At 42.6% G+C, this 22203-nt stretch overlaps 1 protein-coding gene across 1 annotated transcript in view; it reads right to left on the bottom strand.

Annotated features, from left to right (window-relative positions):
• slc6a4b (solute carrier family 6 member 4b) overlaps positions 1–20798 on the bottom strand; it is a 30207-nt gene extending 9409 nt beyond the window's left edge. The window contains exons 1-8 of the mRNA XM_055655340.1: positions 19624–20798; positions 12581–12715; positions 10018–10237; positions 7733–7871; positions 6790–6924; positions 4308–4411; positions 2797–2924; positions 249–361 (exon numbers count right to left, since the gene is read on the bottom strand). Coding sequence (XP_055511315.1) covers positions 249–361; positions 2797–2924; positions 4308–4411; positions 6790–6924; positions 7733–7871; positions 10018–10237; positions 12581–12715; positions 19624–19927 — 1278 coding nt within the window. The 5' untranslated portion in view covers positions 19928–20798. The remainder of the gene's footprint in view (positions 1–248; positions 362–2796; positions 2925–4307; positions 4412–6789; positions 6925–7732; positions 7872–10017; positions 10238–12580; positions 12716–19623) is intronic.
• Positions 20799–22203: the final 1405 nt, after the last annotated feature.

The raw sequence follows: 22203 nt of genomic DNA, 5'->3' as shown, positions 1-22203 counted from the left end.
GGAGCACCTATGTGGTCACAGGAAGAACGTATAACGTCTGTACAGACAGCACCCGTGGTCAGGATCTAACCCAGGTCTCTGGTGCTGTGATGCAGCAACTGTACCACTGTGCTGCCCCTGGTGCTCCAGCATATTGTCTGTTTTTTTATAAACCAGCATCTGCTGTTCCTCGTGTCAACATTTCTTGTGATGATGCTTTGACTGTCGAGGTTCTCTTTCAATTTGGCATCACTGACTATGTTACTTGCCGTGCTGTCCAAGCCCAGAGTTATCACCATGAGAAAGAAGAGAATCGCCCAGAAGGGAGATCCATCCATGTTAGCAATGGCTTCGGGATATGTTATAAACAGGAGGCCAGAACCTGCAAAATAAAAAAAAACATGTAGACATTTTAACATTATATACTGTAACGATACAGAATACATTCCTTTTTTTTCCCCCAATTTTTTTTAACAGCTGCATTTTTAACCTTATAACCTAAATTGAAAAAATGGGAAAAAGGAAAGAGAAAGAAAGCAAGAAAAGAAGAAAGGAAAAAGTGCAAGGATAGAATAGAAAAGATTGAGAAAAAATCCCCTGTGCTACCAAAGCAATGCAGCAGAGAGAAGGAGGAATAAGAAAAGATGGAGCTATACCTTGCCCCTCCCCCCTCACCTAACGTAGCATCGGATTTAAATTTAAATATGTGTTTCACCATACTATTGTTGTAAAATTTCAGTAAAGGGTGTCCATGTCTTGAGAAATTGATCTGTTTTTTTCCACCAAGACAAGCCTAATGTTTTCCAAGTGTAGTGTCTCGGACATATCTGTAATCCACATCTTCACTGTGGGGACTGTTGTCTGTTTCCAAAATTTAAGTATTAATTTTTTCGCCATTATTAGGTTGTAGTTGAGGAAAGGTCTTTGAAATATCGTTACCTTAGAACAGGCCTCTGATATACCTAATAGAATGCATTCCTTTGGATTCACTAAAATACTGCACTATGTTTATTTTTATTTTCATCGAACCGAGCGACAGAGGTGAAACAGAAGGAAGAAAGTAATGGGGAACAATAATGGAAAGACCGGAGGTTGTGGATTGTGCTTTAATGTGGAAAAGATGGAAGAGGTGAAAGTAAGAAATTAGTAAGATCAATGTCAACATTAGTCTGGGAGATTATAAATGAAGTGGGCAAAGTATTTCAACATGATAAAGGAATATAGGAACAAATGGAAAAGCCACGCAAAGTTGGTGTTGGTGAAGTAACAGGCAATTTATTAAAACTAATGCGCACCAGGAGACCAGTAAAAGCTGATTTCCTGAGCGCGACTTTGGTACAGCTCTTGTATTCTCAGACAACAATATTACACAGAAATTTGATTAACAGTAAAACTAAGTCTTGATTACAGAACGGAGGTTACAGAAATATTTAATTAGGTAACAAACCAGGTCTTGATTACAGAATAAAATGATTATCCACAAGTCTAACTTAGTCGACAGTAGATCCAATTTTCTGTTACCACATGGGTGCATGCAATAACATAATCAATAAAGTTCCTGAAACTTGGGTGTCATCACTGCTGCATTCCATGTCTCTACTTTTAGGCTTTGCTGCAGTTGCCTGTCACCACATTAGTACAATCCACCTCCCTATTTACTCGTTATTAGCCCTCACTATTCTTTCCCTTAAAATAGGGGAGGAGAGAGTTTGAATTTGGATGAATGGTACCAACTGGAACTGTACAGGAGGGGCAGGAGAGAGGGCCAGCTTGGATTGAGGGGGAAGAGGGAATTCAAATGTGGAAGTGTGTGCCAGGAATTAAGGGCCAAAAGAAGTGGAATGGATAGAAATTGTCTCTGTGAGTTGGGTAGAGAGGACACTCTCTCACCTGAGATTGGAAGGTGGGATGTGGGAGAGAGTATGTTTTACTGAAGTAAGCTTCCTCAATATTCAAAGGCCCAGCTTTAACTCTGGATCAGTCTACCTCAGTGCTCCTTAAACTGGTGAATGGTTGACCCAAGGGCGAATGAAATTATTTTGGGGTGAATTAGTTAATTTATGTTTTTTGCTCATTGAACAAAATAAATTATACATAAAATTATACTAAAATAAGACGAAAATTACCAAAAGACACAAGACAATTTACTCGAGGGTGAATGAAATTTTGTGATAAAGACTCAAGGGTGAATGGCACTGAAATGGTTTAAGAAGCACTGGTCTACCTTATATGTGTGATGCTGTAATTTGGAAACACATTGGTTGGTCCAGAAATGAGAGCCTTGGATGGTTTAACCTGCAGGTTTATTTAAAATTGCTAGGACATCATCCAATCTTTGAAATATTGCATCAGCATTTTCACATCTACCCCATTGAGAACTTAGGACTTTGTCTAAGGAACTGATGCACTACAATGCGAGAACTATATTCTGAACTCTGTATCTCCCCCTTTGCTCTTTCTATTGGACATGAGTTTGAACTAATTGTATCTATGGATGGTATATCTGATCTGTCGGACAGCATGCACAATAATGCCTTTCGCTTCACCTTGGTACATGTGACGATAATAAACCAATGAAGCATGTTGTGAGAAAAGAGAAAACGATAAAAGATTGATGAGAACAAGACCTTGCCATTGTTGTGGGGACCCAGCGTTCAATAGTTTCCATCTATACTCTATAAGTTCCCTGTTGCTAAAATACACGCAGATTCTTCCAAGATCATTTGAAGTAAGTGTTACTTTTGCAACCAATTTAGCACTTTGTTCCAAGTCCCCTCTGTGATTTCAACCATTAAAGAGTAAATGAAATTCATGTACCTTTGTCTTTTGCCACATCCTCCACCTCAACGTTGCGCATCTCCGCCATGTAGCCCAACACCGTGAAAATGACAAATCCTGATAGAAAGCTCGTCAGACAGTTCACCACGCTGGTGACAATTGCATCCCTGTAAGGAAACAACATCAAATTGACATGGTCATGTCATGAAGCTGCCATGTTGACCCTTTGGGAGTCATTTTTTGATCATCACCATCATCTCCCCTTGACCATGTCAACGAAGACCAATTCGGAGCAGTCCTGTTAGTTTCCATCCATTGAATTCAATTTAAGGTGACACAGCTGGTAGAGCTGCTGCCTCACAGCGCCGGAGGCCCTGGTTCGATTCTGACCTCTGGTGCTGTCTGTGTGGAGTTTGCACGTTCACCCTCTGACCGTGTGGGTTTCCTCCGAGTGCTCCGGTTTCCTCCCACATCCCAAAGTTGCGGGGTTGTAAGATAATCGGCCTCTGCAAGTTTCCGCTAATGTATAGGAATGAGGAAGTGGGGTAACAGAACTAGTGTAAAACGGGTGATCAATGGACAGCGTAGACTCAGTGGGTCAAAGTTGTTGTATCTCTAATGATGTATATCTGATAGCTAACAGGTCAGGATCCCATTGGCCTTGACAGATTGTGTTGGGATAATTCCTCTCATGAATAAATGATTCTATATGTTATCTATAAACATACTGATTAACCACAGTAGAAGAGCAAGTGGTCTACTCTCGTCGCAATATAGGAGCAAAGAGGTCCTTCTGCAGTTGTACAGAGCCCTAGTGAGATCACATCTGGAGTATTGTGTACAGTTTTGGTCCCCTAATTTGAGGAAGGACATTCTTGCTATTGAGGGAGTGCAGCGTAGGTTTACAAGGTTAATTCCCGGGATGGCGGGACTGTCATATGCTGAAAGAATGGAGCGGCTGGGCTTGTACACTCTGGAGTTTAGAAGAATGAGAGGGGATCTCATTAAAACATATAAGATTGTTAAGGGCTTGGACACGCTAGAGGCAGGAAACATGTTCCCGATGTTGGGAGAGTCCAGAACCAGGGGCCACAGTTTAAGAATAAGGAGTAAGCCATTTAGAACGGGGACGAGGGAACACTTTTTCCTCACAGAGAGTGGTGAGTCTGGAATTCTCTGCCTCAGAGGGCGGTGGAGGCAGGTTCTCAGGATGCTTTCAAGAGAGAGCTAGATAGGGCTCTTAAAAATAGCGGAGTCAGGGGATATGGGGAGAAAGGCAGGAACGGGGTACTGATTGGGGATGATCAGCCATGATCACATTGAATGGCGGTACTGGCTCAAAGGGCTGAATGGCCTACTCCTGCACCTTGTCTGTTGTCTATTGCAATGAAGGAGGGAATGGTTTCACATTTCCATGTGAAACCATTGAACCTCAAACCACTGTTGCCTTTTTTGGAACAATATAATGCATGCAATTACTGAGAGGTTGGGAATTATTTTACTGCACTGTATTATTTTAAAATTGTTTGTACTCTATTACATAGCCCTACCGGTAACAGTTATTGTTGAACTGGTTGTAACTTGCTAAAGCCATGATGACTCCAAATCCAGGTCCCATGGAGAAGAAAATCTGTGTTGCTGCATCTACCCAGACCTAAAGGAGAGAAAGGAGGATCAGATCTTATCTGTATGCATCAAAAGATAGCCCATCACAAGAACTGAAACGTTGCCCATCCGTTCCCTCCATAAATGCTGCCTGACCCGCTGAGTTACTCCAGCGCTCTGTGTTTTGCTCAAGATTCTAGCATCTGAAGTTCATTGTGTCTCCATCATATCGAATATTGGAGAGACTTCACCCTCTAATCTACTGGACCTTGCGTTAAGATGGCTAATTGGTACAGTTTTACATCATTTCGATCGTCCATAACCCTTAATGACAATTCTGCTTTTTCTTGCAAAGCAGCAAAGTTTTATCCAAGATGGTTTGTCACTTCAAGTTTCACGTTCTCCCTGTGACCACGTGTGTTTCCTCCAGGGGCTCCGGTCTCTACCCGCAGACCAATGTCACGTAGGTTTGTAAGTTAATTGGCCTTGATAAATTGCCCCTCGTATGTGGGGTGTGGATGAGCTAGTGGGATAACATAAAACTCGTGTGAACAGGTCATCGGTGGTCGGCATGGACTCGGTGGGCTGAACGACCTGTTTACATGCTGTATCTTTCAATCAAGTAAATTATTAAGGAAAATATTTCCTGTTTACAATGCTGACAGCCTTTAACGAAAAACCCCAAAGAACCTTTTTCCACACTTCTCCCTTTATTTTTTTCCCCACTCAGCTACAAAAAGAGCTCTTTGTTGCCGCACAATTGTCCCTCGTATAGTCCCGACTGCAGCTTTAGGTCAGACTTCGATTCATGTTCATTAAATAAAATGTTTTAGTGGCAGAAATCTCGGAAAACGATGGAGGTTTGCGGTACCAGAGGGTTGAGAAAAGGGGGGGAAAAACAGATGGAAATGTTAATGAAGTGACATTGAGTTTATATTTTAAGCACCAGTATCATTTGTAACGTGTGCGAGGATGGAAATTCTACAGTTGCAGTTTTTAATTACAGAAAGCAAATCTATTATAAACATGGTTTTCACAAAGCAGTGGATGCATGAATAAAGACTGTGCGTTAAGCAGATGTGTGTTTGAATGTATGATTTACATTTGTAAGGGCTTCTCTCTTGTTCTGTGGGAATAATAAACTCATTTACCTTTTAGAGGCCCCATTCACCCATAGATGAATACTTGTCTGTAGCTAAGGTTGTGGCTAATGGATAGAAGAGCCCAGCTGTCTGCAAGGCTGAAGCAAATAATACATGTGTGCCAGTGAAAGGCTGTTGCTAGAATTATTTGTGTAAAGAGACCGTACTGATTGTGCAAACAGGTTTCACTTCATTTTGTCAAAAAATAGAAATACTAGGGAGAAGTAAATATCAATACCAATGGCTTATATTATAATATGTGAGGATGCTGTCAATATTTTGGTGGTCAGAAAAGAAAAAAAATAATTCAAATTTCATTAAGGAAAAAAATGTTTCACCAAATGAAAATTTCACAGATGTAACCACAATGGCAATCGTGTCATCTATTGTGCAGGAAGGAACTGCGGATGCTGGTTTAAACCTAAGGTGGACACAAAATGCTGGAGTAACAGACAGCATCTCTGGATAGAAGGAATGGGTGACGCTTCGGGTCGAGGCCCTCCTCAGACTATATCTATTGTTCCAGTTATCGGTAAGCGCAAGGAGCTGTCAGGAATATGGCTAAGCAAGTCAACTGGATCTCTGGGGAATTAGTATTACCTTCTTTAAGAAACCAAGTTCATGTTGGGGGGACTATGTATAAGCACTGCTGTAATTTCTACATGGTGAAACCAAAATGTAGAAAATTGGCTTTCATTAAAATCTGACAATGTGCACTTTAACCACATGTGATTTTTTTCTATTACAAATCTCAAATTGTGGAGTACAGAGGCAAATAAATAAATGATGGGTCTTTGTCCCAAACATTATGGAGCACATTGTAGAAGCAAAATTAGTCCATCAAGTCTACTCCGCCATACAATCATGGCTGATCTATCTTTCCCTCTGAACCCCATTCTCCTGCCTTCTCCTCGTAACACCTGGCACCCTGTCATACCTTCAGAAAGTAGAACTAGAAAAAGGGTGCTGTAATTTTAACGTTTACATTAAAAGAAAGCAATATTTTTTGAACACCCTCCGTTTTGAAGAACTTACTTATTTGATCAAGAAAGGACACAAAGTGCAGGTGTTAATTAGTGGGTCAGAGCATCTCTGAAGAACCCAGAGAGGTAACATGTCAGGTTGGGCAGAGATATTCAAAGGTTTAAGATTACTTAGACTGAATATGTGTTATTAACTCAAAGCCCATGGTCAAGGGCTATTCGGTTTAGCAATCTTTTATCTTAAAATAATTATATCAATAATGCAGAGTGTCTTTCTGCGTCCTTTTGGTATTGGTACTCACACTTGTATCCAGCAGTTTCTTCCACTTTGGTTTGAGGTAAAATACAACACCTCGCCAGGCTCCTGGTAATGTGGCTCCTCGTATCAAAAGGATAAAAAGCACCAGATAGGGTAGTGTGGCAGTCACCCAGACTATCTGCAATAGATGTACAGAAATGGAAAACATGTCATGTTGAAAGCTTCCTGTCACACATTCATTTCTTTTAGACTTTAGAGATACAGCGCGGAAACAGTCCCTTTGGCCCACTGAGGCCGAGCCAACCAGCTGGTCGTGTATTAGTGTTCACAGAAGGATTATAGGTTTCAGCAAGGAATAGTGTAGAAAAAGGGGTGTATTACATGAACAACCAAATCCAAGATGGGATTAGAAAGATGTAATGTTACAGTGCTGACCAACAATCACCCCGAACACTAGCACAATCCTACACACTCGGGACAATTTTCAATTTTTTTAAATCAAAGCCAATTAACCTACAAAGCTATGTCTTTGGAGTTTGGGAGGAATCTGGAGCACCCAGAGAAAACCCACGCAGGTCACGGGCAGAACGTACAAACTCCGTAGAGACAGAACTTGTAGTTTGGATCGAACCCGGGTCTCTGGCGCTGTAAGGCAGCAACTCTACTGCTGCGCCACTGTGCAGCCCTGTCACTCTAACGCTTGGAGTCCCTTTTTGTAAACCAGCGCCTGCAGCTCCATGTTTCTACAATACACTTCACCGTATTGTTATTAACTGAATTATATCCGAGCCATGAAAGACATTAAGACAGTTGACCAAAAGTTAAAGATTTAGATGTAAGAGAACACATTGAAGGATAGGAGATCAAGAATCACGTTGAAATGATTGCTAAGAATGGCCGTTACAGAGGTTTAATAACTTTAATAAATACCTGATATTATGGGTTCTAATACATTACAAAAACAGACGTTAGCTCATTACACAAACCTTTCCAGATGTTTTAACTCCCTTCCAGAGGCTGAAGTAAACAATGGTAAAAATGACAAAGAGACACAACAGAAGCTGCCAACGGATCGCGCCCACGTGATGAAGCCCCTGGGATTCATGAATCTCCAAAACGTTCCGTCTAAACACAAAAGAGAAAGATGAGAATTGATTGTCTTGTTTAAGAAAGAACTGCAGATGCAGGAAAATCGAAGGTAGACAAAAATGCTGGAGGAACTCAGCGGGTGAGGCAGCATCTATGGAGTGAAGGAAATAGGTGACGTTTCAGGTCGAGACCCTTCTTCAGATGGATTATCTTGGTTCGGTGTACATGAATGTACATTATCATACACTGATAATGTTGGGACTAATTGGAATGGGAGAAGGATTATAACATGTGGAAACAAGGAACTGCAGATGCTGATTTACAAAAAAAATACACCAAGTGCTGGAGTAACTCTGGGTCAGGCTGCATCTCTGGAGAACATGGATAGGTGAGTTTCATGGTGTCCATTGTTACTAGCCATAAAATTCATATAAATCTCTTGATATATGGGGTATGAGTCCTATGATTATTATCCCAGAAATGTATCTAGTCATTGAGTCACACAGAATGGAAACAGGCCCTTCGGCCCTACATGCCCACACCAACCAACATGTCCCACCTACACTAGTCCCACCTGCCTGCGTTTGACTCATATCCCTATAAACCTACCCTATCCATGTACCTGTCTAAATGTTTCTTAAATAATCACTGGAATATATACGGATGAGAGGATATCTTATAGAAACATGTAAAATTCTTAAGGGATTCGACAGGCTAGATGCAGGAAAAATGTTCCCCATGTTGGAGGAGTCCAGAACTAGGGGTCACAGTTTAAGAATAAGGAGTAGGCCATTTAGGATTGAGATGAAGAAAAACTTTTTCACCCAGTGAGTTGTGAATCTGTGGAATTCTCTGCCACAAAAGGCAGCAGTCGCCATTTCTCTGCTTGTTTTCAAGAGAGAGTTAGATATAGCTCTTAGGTCTAATGGAATCAGGGGATATGGGGAGAAAGCAGGAATGGGGTACAGATTTTGGATGATCAGCCATGATCATATTGAATGGCGATGTTGGCTCGAAGGGCTGAATGGCCTCCTCCTGCACCTATTTTCTATGTTTCTATGAACAAATATACATTGCTAATATAGATAGAACCAGAACCACATTTCAAAAATATTGTAAATTTTTTCCTAGTGTGTAGGAAAGTGTAAGTGGGCGGGGATCACTGGTCTGTACCGAAGGGCCTGTTTCAGCACGATATCTCAAAACTAAACTAAATTTAATTTGTTACTGGCGGTTTATCAGCACATTTTTACTGACTCAACAAATTGCAATAATGAGGACCCTGTTGAAGACCTCAAGACATAGGAGCAGAATTAGGGCATTCGACACATCAAGTCTACTCCCTCCTCCGCCATTCAATCACGGCTGATCTATTTTCCCCTCTCAACACCATTCTCCTTCCTTTGACACCCATACTAATAAATCTAATCAATACTATCAATCTCAGCTTTAAAAGTACTTCATGACTCAGCCTCCACAGCCGTCAGTGGCAATGAATTCCACCGATTCACCACCCTCTGGCTTAAGACATTCTTCCTCAACTCCATTCTAAAGATGTGGCTTTTTATTCTGAGACTGCGCTGCCTGATCCTAGATTCTCCCACTAGGGGTAACATCCTCTCTGCATCCACTCTATGCTTTTCATTATCCGGTAAGTTTCATGGGATTCAAATGAGCAAATATCTCCATATCTCCAACTGGTAGTTGTAGTTAGAATTTCAATGGTGTTACCTTTTGAGACAGATGCAAGGTGAACGGGTGAACATCGAGGAAGAGACTGACTTTGGTGCCTTCCCTCACAGTGGGAAACGTTTGATTCTGCTGTGTGTGGATGTTTTATGTTTAAATCTATCGTGTGTTGTGTTCTTTATTTTAGTGTATGGCTGTATGGTAATCACATTTCACTGTGCCATCTGGCACATGTGACAAATAAATGTATCTTGTATCTTGTAGATGCAATATAATCTACCGTCTGAGGTTGCTTTGGAAGGTCCTCTGGTGCTGTTTAGTTTCGCTTAGTTTAGAGATACAGTGAAGAAACAGGAGATTTTATTCCCGAGACATTAATTACTACAATCTCCCCGGTCTTACTTTTCCCACTCATCCTTCCCCCATCCCCTCCCCACATGACAATTCACTCAGTTAGCCCTTCAAAGCCACGGACTGAACAAAAGCCACCTACATGAAAAACTCTTCAGCTGGAGACTTGGAGAAGTTATTCCAGGAGACATTATTCTTGCCAAAGTAGTTGATACAGTTGGGTGTGTTCCAAGAATTGTCACAATTCGTCCACGGCAAAGTGGCCGTGAAGGAACAGTAGAAGTAGTAGAGCGCCCATGATATGATGGTGTTGTAGTAGAAGGAGACGTAGAGAGAAATGATACAGATTGTATATCCAATCCCTGAAAAATAACCACATATGTTAGAAGTTTCAATTCAAACACAGTGTGGAATCGTGCTTCTCATGACATTATCTGTGATCCCTTTGCTTCCATCTATTCCCCCACGACCATTATGGCTGCTCATTGTGTCCACCTCCTCATTGTACCCGTGTTTAAACTCAGTATTGCTTGTTATCCCTTTACTGCCATTGGCAAAAGCAGACAATAGACAATAGACAATAGGTGCAGGAGTAGGCCATTTGGCCCTTTGAGCCATTCAATGTGATCATGGCTGATCATCCCCAATCAGTACCCCGTTCCTGCCTTCTCCCCATATCCCCTGACAACCAAGTATTTTTAAGAGATGGCCGTGCCTTTGCATTTGTAATGTCTACAAAGGAAACCCATTTGCCCTCACACCTCCATAGTAGTTATTCCAGTGACCCAATATCAATCATGACCTCTAGAGCTGTCCGTGTGGAGTTTGCATGTTCTCCCTGTGACAATATGCGTTTCATCTGGGTGCTCTACTTTGTTCATGACATCCTAAAGGTGTTGTACTGGTGGCTGGTGAGTTGGCCATTGTAAACGGCCCACCACATGTAGATGGGTGGTTGAATTTGGGGGGAGTTGATGAGAATGTAGGGAGAATACAATGATGTTAGAGTAAGTGGATACCTGATGGTCAGTGTAAATATATTGGGCAAACAGTCCTGTCCCTGTGTTCCTTGAGTCTAATTGCAGCGCTTATGTAGATGGGTCCTTCAGTTCCTATAAATAAGTCAATATTGCTTTGTGTTTGCTGTTCCAATGAATATTAGAGTCATAGAGTGATACAGTGTGGAAACAGGCCCTTCGGCCCAACTTGCCCACAACATGTCCCAGCTACACTAGTCCCACCTGCCCGCGCTTGGTCCATGTCCCTCCAAACCTGTCCTATCCATGTACCTGTCTAATTGTTTCTTAAATGTTGGGATAGTCCCAGCCTCAATTACCTCATCTGGCAGCTTGTTCCATACACCCACCACCCTTTGTGTGAAAAAGCTACCCCCCAAGTTCCTATTAAATCTTTTCCCCTTTTCCTTTCTTTGAGACTAGTTTGCGTGCAAGATGCTATCTTGCTGCATGCTGCATGAGAGAGCGGTGCAGTGGCAAGGCTGGTAGAGCCACTGCATCGCAGCGCCAGAGACCCGAGTTTGACTCTGACCTCGGGTACTGTCTGTGTGGAGTTTGCATGTTCTCCCTGTGGCTTAGAATGTCGGAGGTTGAGGGTAGACTTGATAGAAGTATATAAAATTATTAGAAGCATGACTATAGGGTACAAAATCAGACCCTTTTTCCCAGGGTGGAATCGTCCGTAACTAGTGGGCATAGCTATAAGGTGAAAGGGGGAGAGTTGTGTGGCACAGGTCTTTGTACACAGAGAGTATTGAGGGCCTGGAATGTGTTGCCCAAGGGTGGCGGTGGAGGCAGATACAATAGTGGTGTCTAAGAGGCTATTAGATAAGCACATGGAAGTACAGGGAATAGAGGGATATGGATCAGGTGCAGGCAGATGATATCTGTTTAACCTGGCATCATGTTTGACACGAACATTGTGGAGGGACCGAAGGGTCTGTTCCTGTGCTGTACTGTTCCACGTTTATTCTGTGTGCTCCGATTTTCTCCGACGCATCAAAACTCTCAAAGGCCGGCGTGAACTCAGTGGACCATGGTGCCTGCTTCCATGATGTAACTCTAAACCTAAGCTATAATGATGAAGATTGACACAAAATGCTGGAGTAACTCAGCGGGACAGGCAGCATCTATGGAAAGAAGGAATGGGTGACGTTTTGGGCCAAGACACTTCTTCAGACTGATGTCAGGGGATAGGGAGATCCATCGATAAGGAAGTGTAAGGTGTGAAAATAGGACAAAGGGAATGGAGATCAAGGAAAATGTAGCATAGATCATTGTTGATCACATGCTTGATCAATGGTGTTTCATCATTAATGTTTTATTATTATTAATGTTTTGTGTTTTCTGAGTCATTCGTAACTGTCACCGTATGTCACGTCGTTACATGTGGGCAGAGCACCAAGGCAAATTCCTTGTATGTGAATACTTGGCCAATAAACTTACTTACTTACTTCTTAGCTGGGAGAAGATAACATGTAATAGGAAACATTGGTAAAATGTTATCCAGGGATAAAATGTAACAGGAAACTGGTCGCAGAACTGGGAAGGGGAGGGATGGAGAGAGAGGAAAAGCAAGGGCTACTTGAAGCTAGATAAGTCAATGTTCATACCACGTAAGCTGCCCAAGTGAAATATGAGGTACTGTTTCTCCAATTTAATATAAATTTAATATGATGATGAAAGCACCTTTAAATATTGGGCATATCCTCTTCCAAACAGGAATGACTCCTGTCCTCTGATACTGTCCCAAGGCCAATTCCATGTAGAACAAAGGAATTCCGCCAAAAATTGCCATTAAGGCGTAGGGAATGAGAAATGCACCTGAAATTGATAAGAGAAATTAAATCTATGAAAATAATGGTTACAAAATATTTATTTCAGGTATGTTTCAATATATTTGATGTATAAATAGCAGCTGCATATAAATATGCACCATGGCATATAATTCAAAGCACAGTGGTAAAAAGCCCCATGTACAGTAATTATTCCACCCTGTATTGAACAAGTGGCCATTGTGGATTTGACAGCAAACCCATTGTGTTAATGTATGAATATTCTCATGTAGATGGCTACAAAGCACCCAGCCCAAAATACAGCTGATCGATGCTTGGGGGTGGACTAGTGGGCCGAAGGGCCTGTTTCCATGCTGACCTCCATTCTAAGCACCATTCTATGCAACTAGCACGACTTAAAACAGGAAACACTGGAAGAACATGGGCAGTCAACTAGCATTTGTGGGAAGCAAAAACTGTCAACGTTTCGGGTCGGGATCACTCCTCCAATGTTTATTTCCTCCAATTATATTTTGCTCCAGATTCCTACATCTAGAGTTCCCTGTGTGTCGGTCTCCCTCAACTGTGGAATTGGTTCTCTTTCCATGGATGCCGTTTAACCGGCTGAATTGGTTCCACCTTTGTATAGGAAGGCACTGTAGATGCTGCTTTATACTGAAGATAGAGACAACATGCGGAAGGTTCCAACCCGAAATTCATAAGTTCATGTTCATAAGTCCATTCAGCCCATCAAGTCTACCCCCACCATTCAATCATGGCTGATCTATCTCTCCCTCCTAACCCCATTCTCCTGCCTTCTCCCCATAACTCCTGACACCCGAACTAATCAAGAATCTATCTATGTTTAAGAAGGAACTGCAGATGCTGGAGAATCGAAGGTTACACAAAAAAGCTGGAGAAACTCAGCGGGTGCAGCAGCATCTATGGAGCGAAGGAAATAGGCAACGTTTCGGGCCGAAACGTTGCCTATTTCCTTCGCTCCATAGATGCTGCTGCACCCGCTGAGTTTCTCCAGCTTTTTTTGTGTAACCCACAAGAATCTATCTATCTCTGCCTTAAAAACATCCACTGACTTGGCCTCCACAGCCTTTTGTGGCAATTAATTCCACAGATCTACCACCATCTGACTAAATGTCACCTATTATTTTCTCCCAGAGAGGCTGTCTGACCCGCTGAGTTACTCCAGAACTGTGTGTCTATCTTCGTTCACCATCTTGCGTTTTGTTTCGAATTCTAGCATCTGCAGTCTTATTTGTTTTGGCCACCACCCGAAATGTCGCCTACCTATGTCCTCCACAGACGCTGCCAGATCCGCTGAGTTACTCCGGCACATTGTATTTTACTCGAGTATCCAGCACCTGCAGTTCCTCGTGACTCAGTTTACCTACTATCAGCTTTCGGTCTTTAAGACAATTTAGACAACATGCTGCTTATGACCCCTGTAGCTCGCTGGTATCTCGCTGACCACAGCGTAAGCATTAGCTTCAATACAAGAGAACTATTTAAAAAGATCCCTGCAATACGGTACCTTCGGTCTTAACATATAGACTGCGCCAATATCTTGTAGACAATAGATAATAAACAATAGGTGCAGGAGTAGGCTACTCGGCCCTTCGAGCCAGCACCACCATTCAATGTGATCATGGCTGATCATCCCCAATCAGTACCCCGTTCCTGTCTTCTCCCCATATCCCCCGACTCCGCTATATTTAAGAGCCCTATCTAGCTCTCTCTTGAAAGCATCCAGAGAACCTGCCTCCACCGCCCTCTGAGGCAGAGAATTCCACAGACACCACTCTCTGTGAGAAAAAGTGTTTCCTCGTCTCCGTTCTAAATGGCTTATTCCTTATTCTTAAACTGTGGCCCCTGGTTCTGGACTCCCCCAACATCGGGAACATGTTTCCTGCCTCTAGCGTGTCCAAGGCCTTAACAACCTTATATGTTTCAATGAGATCCTCTCTCATCCTTCTAAACTCCAGAGTGTATAAGCCCAGCTGCTCCATTCTCTCAGCATATGACAGTCCCGCCATCCCGGGAATTAACCTTGTAAAGCTACGCTGCACTCAGATACATGACTTCAGAAGGAATCGAATTATTTTATCTTATTTTACCTTGTCGAAAAAAAAACGAATCGTTGCCGTATAGAGTAACTCCACACCGAACGCGGCAAAACTGTGCGCGATTCTGAATTGGGATCATTTGTGCAAAATGTGGACGGGAAAGCGTGCAATTGTGAGATTTGTGGTCATCTTCAATAAACATAGCGTGCAATAGCAGAGCGAGTAACAGAATTGTGTAACAATTTCTCAGGAGAGTCATCTGAAAAGAAATTCTCAAAAAGTAGGTAGTCAAAAATGCTGGAGAAACTCAGCGGGTGCAGCAGCGTCTATGGAGCGAAGGAGATAGGCAACGTTTCGGGACGAACCCCTTCTTCAGACTCGGTTTCCATGCTGTATCTTTCAATCGATCGTTTCAATATTGTCAGTGTTACAAGTACCGCTCCAATCTGTTCTCTTGTTGGGGAATGCTATAGGGTGGTTGCACGAAAGGTCACTGGGTCATAGGGCTCGACGCACGGAGCCGCTAAATCCAACTGGAAGACATCCGTCACTTCCGGTATATGTTATTAATGCTAGATACGCGTACTTTCCTACCTGTTAAAAACCGCCAAAATGTTGAATTTATGCGCTGAAAAAAATTGTGGGAGTCGGGGTAAGTGTGAGGGACATGTACCCCAACTTTAGAATCCCAAAAGTGAAGCGAAATGAAGGTATAGAGAAGCGAGAACTGAAGGGACTACAGCAGCTAAAGTGCTTGGTGAACATTGAAAATATTGGGAATTATCGCGTTTGCTCACTGCATTTCATCAAGTAAGGCATTATTTGTGTTTTTTCTTGATTCCTTTGGCATTTAAAAATTCTCAGAAGTGATAAATCTGGTTGTAAATTTTTCTTCAGATGCGTTTTCACTTTGTATGTAAAAACCCACGAGAACCATGGGCGATTAAAAACATTTACAGCCAGATTTATCACTTCTGAAACTTTTTAGATGCCAAAGGAATCAGGAAAAAAACACAAATAATGCGTTACTTGATGAAATGCAGTGAGCAAACGGCCAATGTTCGCCGAGCACTCTGGCTGTTGTTGTCCCTTCAGCTCTCGCTTCTATCTACCGTCATTTCTCCTCACTTTTGGAATTGTGAAGTCGGCTAAATGTCTCACACGCTTATCCCGGTTTCCATAATTATTTACAGCGCAATAATTGACAATTTCAGTGGGTTTCAACGGGCCCGCTACGCTGGAAACAATGGCAAGCGCCTACCTGCAGTTCATTGCGTGTACTCCACTTGGAGTAGCCCAGCAACAGTACGGGTCGTGGGTCGTGACCCGACTGCCGTGAAACCTCCCTATGCAGGTGAGGTTTTGCTGGCAGGTAGAGATTCATGGGGAGAATGGATGGGCAAAGATGGGCAGGAGCTGAAGGGAAGAGTTGGTAGAATTCAGGTTGGGACCCATCTATACCCCGCCACTTCACACGAGTTCACTGCGACTCTCCTCTCCTCTCCTCTCCTCTCCTCCCGCACTGACCTATACTCCTGTAATTCGGCGATGATTAAAAGACATAGGAGCAGAATGAGGTCGTCGTGTCTACTCCATCATTCGAATGTGGATGGCTGCTCTATTCTTCCCTCTCAACCCCGTTCTCCTGCCTTCTACCCGTAACTTTCGAAGCCCCTACTAATCAAAGGATTTATTTTGGGTGCACAAACATTATAAGATGCAATATGGTGTCATTGCCACGTCCATAATCGCCGATGTGTGCATTGGAAATGTAGCCCCCAAAAAAAGGCTTAGAAATATTTGAGAAGATAAAATGATCGTGATTAGTATGTAAGCGAGGTGGAGCATTGGAAGGTGAGAATAACTCAGCTCAGATAGAACACATACCATAGCACATGAACAGAATCTTTATCCCATTTGAACTGTAGACGTCGTCAAAAATATATCAGTGTATAAGAAGGAACTGCAGATGCTGGAAAATCGAAGGCAGACAAAAATGCTGGAGAAACTCAGCGGGTGCAGCAGCATCTATGGAGCGAAGGAAATAGGCAACGTTTCGGGACGAAACGTTGCCTATTTCCTTCGCTCCATAGATGCTGCTGCACCCACTGAGTTTCTCCAGCATTTTTGTGCACCGTCAAAATAAATCACCTCTGTCCGCTCCATGTTCCACCTTCAAATAAATACACGTGCCTATCACAAAGCCTCTTAAACGCCACTATCATTTCAGCCTTCACTACCACCACGTTCGGAACACCCACCACCCTCCCTGTAAAACAAAACTGCCAACCTTATCCGCAACTATATTAAACTTAACAAAATATATACATTTACGCTTTTCAGATAACTCGCATATATTCTTTGCAATCAGTTATTTCTAACTTTGAAGAAGCATAAACAGATCTAAATGATGGCATATGTTGGAAGGAACTGCAGATGCTGGTTTAAACCAAAGATAGAGTACAGAGGAGATTTACTAGAATGTTGCCTGGGTTTCAGCAACTAAGTTACAGAGAAAGGTTGAACAAGTTAGGGCTTTATTCTTTGGAGCGCAGAAGGTTAAGGGGGGACTTGATAGAGGTTTTTAAAATGATGAGAGGGATAGACAGAGTTGACGTGGAAAAGCTTTTCCCACTGAGAGTAGGGAAGATTCAAACAAGGGGACATGACATGAGAATTAAGGGACTGAAGTTTAGGGGTAACATGAGGGGGAACTTCTTTACTCAGAGAGTGGTAGCTGTGTGGAATGAGCTTCCAGTGAAGGTGGTGGAGGCAGGTTCGTTTTTATCATTTAAAAATAAATTGGATAGTTATATGGATGGGAAGGGAATGGAGGGTTATGGTCTGAGCGCAGGTATATGGGACTAGGGGAGATTATGTGTTCGGCACGGACTAGAAGAGTCGAGATGGCCTGTTTCCGTGCTGTAAATTGTTATATGGTTATATAGACACTGCTTCTTCTACTTGCGTATGGCGTGCACAGCCTAAAGTTGTACGACAACTTGTTCTATTTGATCTTATTTGATTGTGCACGCCAGGTTGATTGCATTCGTCGGACCAGGTGAAGGTTGCAATCTCCCACCCCAAGATAGACACAAAATGCTGGAGTAACTCAGCGGGTCAGACAGCATCTCTAGAGAGAAGGAATAGGTGACGTTTCTGGTCTAGACCGATGCTATGATGATACGTTTCAGAACAGGTAACTGCGAAACTGAATATTCTTACTTTTAACATTACGAAATAATAGAGCAGTGTCACGTTATTTCAGAAATGTTTCAAATGGCTTAAATGTTTCTTTTGAACAGTAATCTTGATAGCCCAGTTTCCCGGAACGAATACCCCTCTTTGATCAACTGTAATATTTTTTGGCTGTAATATATCGGAACCGCTTCAGTGAGTATTTACTATTTTTATTTAGTTAGTACCTTGTTTTCTTTCTCTGGGAATGGAAATGCCAACTGAAAGATGAAGATTGGTACACGGTCTTCGGTGATATGCTTTCTGCCGGGCATTGAGGCTACTGCCACCAACAACTGAAGAAGGGTTTCGGCAAGAAACGTTGCATATTTCCTTCGCTCCTTAGATGCTGCTGCACCCGCTGAGTTTCTCCAGCATTTTTGTCTACCAACTGTTTATCAATCTGTTCTCTCTGCTCGAGTATCTATCTGTCTCGGCCCCTTAGTCCATCCACTCTAAACCTACATCAACGCATCCAGTTACCAGTCAACGTACCCATCTCAACTACCTTCCTGTTGTCTATCTACACGCTCTTTCTGCTTACCTAAAAACAACTCAATTCTAACAATTTGGGGTTTACGACCAGCCTTTTTGTTCCTGTGATGTACATTTGGCATGGGTAGGGTAGACAGAACCTTTTCCCCAGGTTGGAAATGTCAAAGACATTGCTTTAAGTTGAGAGGGGTCAAATATTAATTCAATATTAAACTTACATTTGTGTTATATATATATATACATATATATATATAGTATACATATATTTAATGTTGAATAATATTGAATAATATTGAACCTTAAAATAATATTACGTATATGTGTATATATTTGAGAATCAGATATATAAAATATGGTTATGGTGCATGGCAGAGGATGAAAGCCGCCCCGAATCTCTGTTTAATATTAAACTCACACACACTCACACACTCACACACGCACACTCACACACGCACACACGCACACACGCACACACATACACACACACGCACACACACACACACACACACACTCACACACACGCGCGTACACACACACACGCGCACACACACACACACACACACTCACACACACGCACACTCACACACACTCACACACATACTCACACACACACACACTCACACACACACACACACGCGCACACACACACACGCACACACACACACGAGTGTGTGTGTGTGTGTGTGTGTGTGTGTGTGTGTGTGTGTGTGTGTGTGATATTGGGTGGAGATTCGGGGCCATTTCCACCCTCGGCCATGCACCATAACCATATTTTTTTTCTGATAATTCACATTTATCCTTTGCATTCAATTATATGCAACAAACTGTTGAAACATAAATGGATCGAGACCAAGATACATTTCATATCGCGTCACAACGACGCTAAAAATTGGTTAAAACGGTAACTTTCAACATTTTAAAAAAAATCATGTTATCTCACGAATGTTTCAAATATTCGTAAAAGCGAGAATAGAACAGTAGCAACGAACTGTTGGGGTATTGATATGGATTAAACATCTCTCTTGATCGGCTCATTCCCTAGGTAAGTTGAATCATCAAATTCGTTTGTTGGAGACTTATTTTTTCACAGGGATAGCCATGGATTGTGTGTAGAGTTAACCAGACCCACGACATATAAACTTACCGCCTCCGTTTTGATAACAAATGTAAGGAAATCTCCAGACATTGCCCAAATCCACGGCGAAGCCAATGACTGACAACAAGAAGTCCATCTTTTTGCCCCACTTGTCCCTCTGTTCTGGAGCCCGGGACGGCGCGGCTTGCTGGTGGTAGCCTGGACTTGGGGCTGTCTGGGCGCCAACATTGCCCACAGTTGCCAGCATGTCCTTGTGAGAGAACACCACGTCACCCCGGGACAGTCGGCGCTCGGCGCAGGACAAGTCCTTGTCCCCGACTGCCACACAATCCCTGACCTTCTTGGCCGGCATCAGTGGAGACCGTTCATGCCTTGTCCAAATCACAGCCGTCGACCTTCCCCTTTGGGGTGGAGCCACCCTGGACAAGGTGTGGACAGCCGAGTGTGTTACCGTGTCTATGGTTCTCCATGTGGACTCCTTTGCCACCTGGTGTCCGCCGATCTAAAGGAAGCAACCAAGTGGAAACATTTACGTTGGACGGCGGATCAGGCTGACTTCAAGTAACCCTTACATCCCCTCTCATCCATCTCTCCCACCCGCCTTTGTGCCAGCTTCAATGTCGTCTTGTTGAGTCTCATTGTCTGAAACTCGCTTTCACCTAGCCCACAGCTGACAATTGCCTGGTTCCTTTATCATCGTTACTTTTCTGCTTATCTTTCATCCCATATCTCTCTGTATCTCTATATCACCGTCTATATCTCTCGTTTCCCTCTCCCAGACTCTCAGTCTGAACAAGGGTCTCGACCCGAAACGTCACCCATTCCTTTTCTCCAGAGATGTTGCCTGTCCCGCTGAGTTACGCCAACTTTTTGTCTCCATCTTCAGGCCCCGCCTGAAAAAGATCCAAAGTCATCAATGTCAATGCAACTCCCAGGTGAATATAAGATCCAGTCCCAACTCTTACAGGCGGCCTTTGGTGGGCGATTGAAGCAACGAGAGGCTTGGTTGCAAACAAACACAGCTTGTTGCAAACATAGTTAAGAAGTTTCCATGACGATGTGACGTAAATGATCTAATAGATTCACCATCGTTGGAAAACCTGAAGCATCCACCAGTGAAATAAACCACAGCGGCAAAGCTTGGTAGCAAATCTAAAGGAAATGTAATAATTTCCGAACGATCACGTCTAGCCATTGCAGAACAACTTGCAGTAAATAATATTCAAACAGAAGAAAGAACACATGTGGAGGAAAATATCAAAAAAAAACAAATGAGCTGCAAATAAGATCGTCGGTCTATTATCCATTGCTGTCTCGAAGTTTTGTCACTCTTCCAATGATGGGGTACTGGAGTGAAGGACTGAAAGAGTTCAACATTTTGGAAGTGTTAGAAATATATAATAGGAATAATATGTAGGCAAATATACATTTTTATAAAGTTAGGTGTGTAAACATGTGTAACTATACACAATTGTACAGTTTTTACAAACACAGATAGGACTAATTAATCAGCTCCTAAAGCAAACTTGCAGAAAAGATTGGTGAGAGACTTTTTTTTTTAAGACCTTTTATAAGTTTTTTTGAGTCAATCACTCTTCATTGTCTGGCCCAGAAGAACTAACTCTCTGTGTCACTCCAAATTAAGTATCAATCTATCAACAGACCACGTATTGTGACAGGTTCGGGCCCAAGGCAAGCCACTGTCAGATAAAAATCAGTCAGAAAAACTATGTGGAGTTGATCAAATTGAAATAGTGACTTTTGAAGTCCTGAGCCATTTTATACACAGTGCCTACAAGCAATTCAATCCCAAAGCAGTCAACTAGACTAAATTTATTCTGCAGCTGTCAAATTAGGGAAAGGTTTACTGTGCAATGTCACCACTGCAAGATGGCGCAGTAGTTGTGCATTTGCTTATGCATGAACAATAGACTGTCTTCGGTTGCCTTAACGACACTGTGTTTTTTGCACTAGTATTGGGGTCATTGACTTGTTGCGTTTGTGTTTATTATATATTATCCATGTGCATTGTGTTTGAAGGCCTGTTATGCAGCTGCAAGTTAAAAATGTTGTCAGTACGTATGATAATGAAACATCGAAGATAGACACAAAATGCTGGAGTAACTCAATGGGCCAGGCAGCATCTCTGGAGAGAAGGAATGGGTGAAATACCTTCACCCACCCAAGGGCAATTAGGGATGGACAATTAAATACTGGCTCCACTTGCGAAGCCAACATCCCTTGACTAGATAATAAAAACCTTGCCATGGAGAGGAGTATAAGGATGGAAGAGTGAAATCTTGGTCAAACAGGTTGATTTAACATGGGTCTTAAAGGAAGAAAAACACAAAGTGCTGGAGTAACTCAGCAGATAAGGCAGCATCTCTGGAGGGAATGGATAGGTGACGTTTCGGGTCGAGACCTTTTTTCAGACTGATTGTAGTGTGGGGGGGGGGGGGGGGTGGGGGGGGGGGGGTGGTGGGGGGGGGGGGGAAAAGCTGGAAGAGAAGTGAGGCGGTACAATTCCTGGAAGTTAATAACTGAAATAATACCAGCCGGTGATAGTGGGAGAAAACCTTTAAAAAGTAGTTTGTTACATCTGTATCAGATCAGCATTTACATTTAAGC

The sequence above is a fragment of the Leucoraja erinacea genome, chromosome 25 (genome assembly GCF_028641065.1).
Source record: "Leucoraja erinacea ecotype New England chromosome 25, Leri_hhj_1, whole genome shotgun sequence".
Classification (NCBI taxonomy): Eukaryota; Metazoa; Chordata; class Chondrichthyes; order Rajiformes; family Rajidae; genus Leucoraja; species Leucoraja erinaceus.
This window is presented reverse-complemented; position numbering and strand designations above follow the sequence as displayed.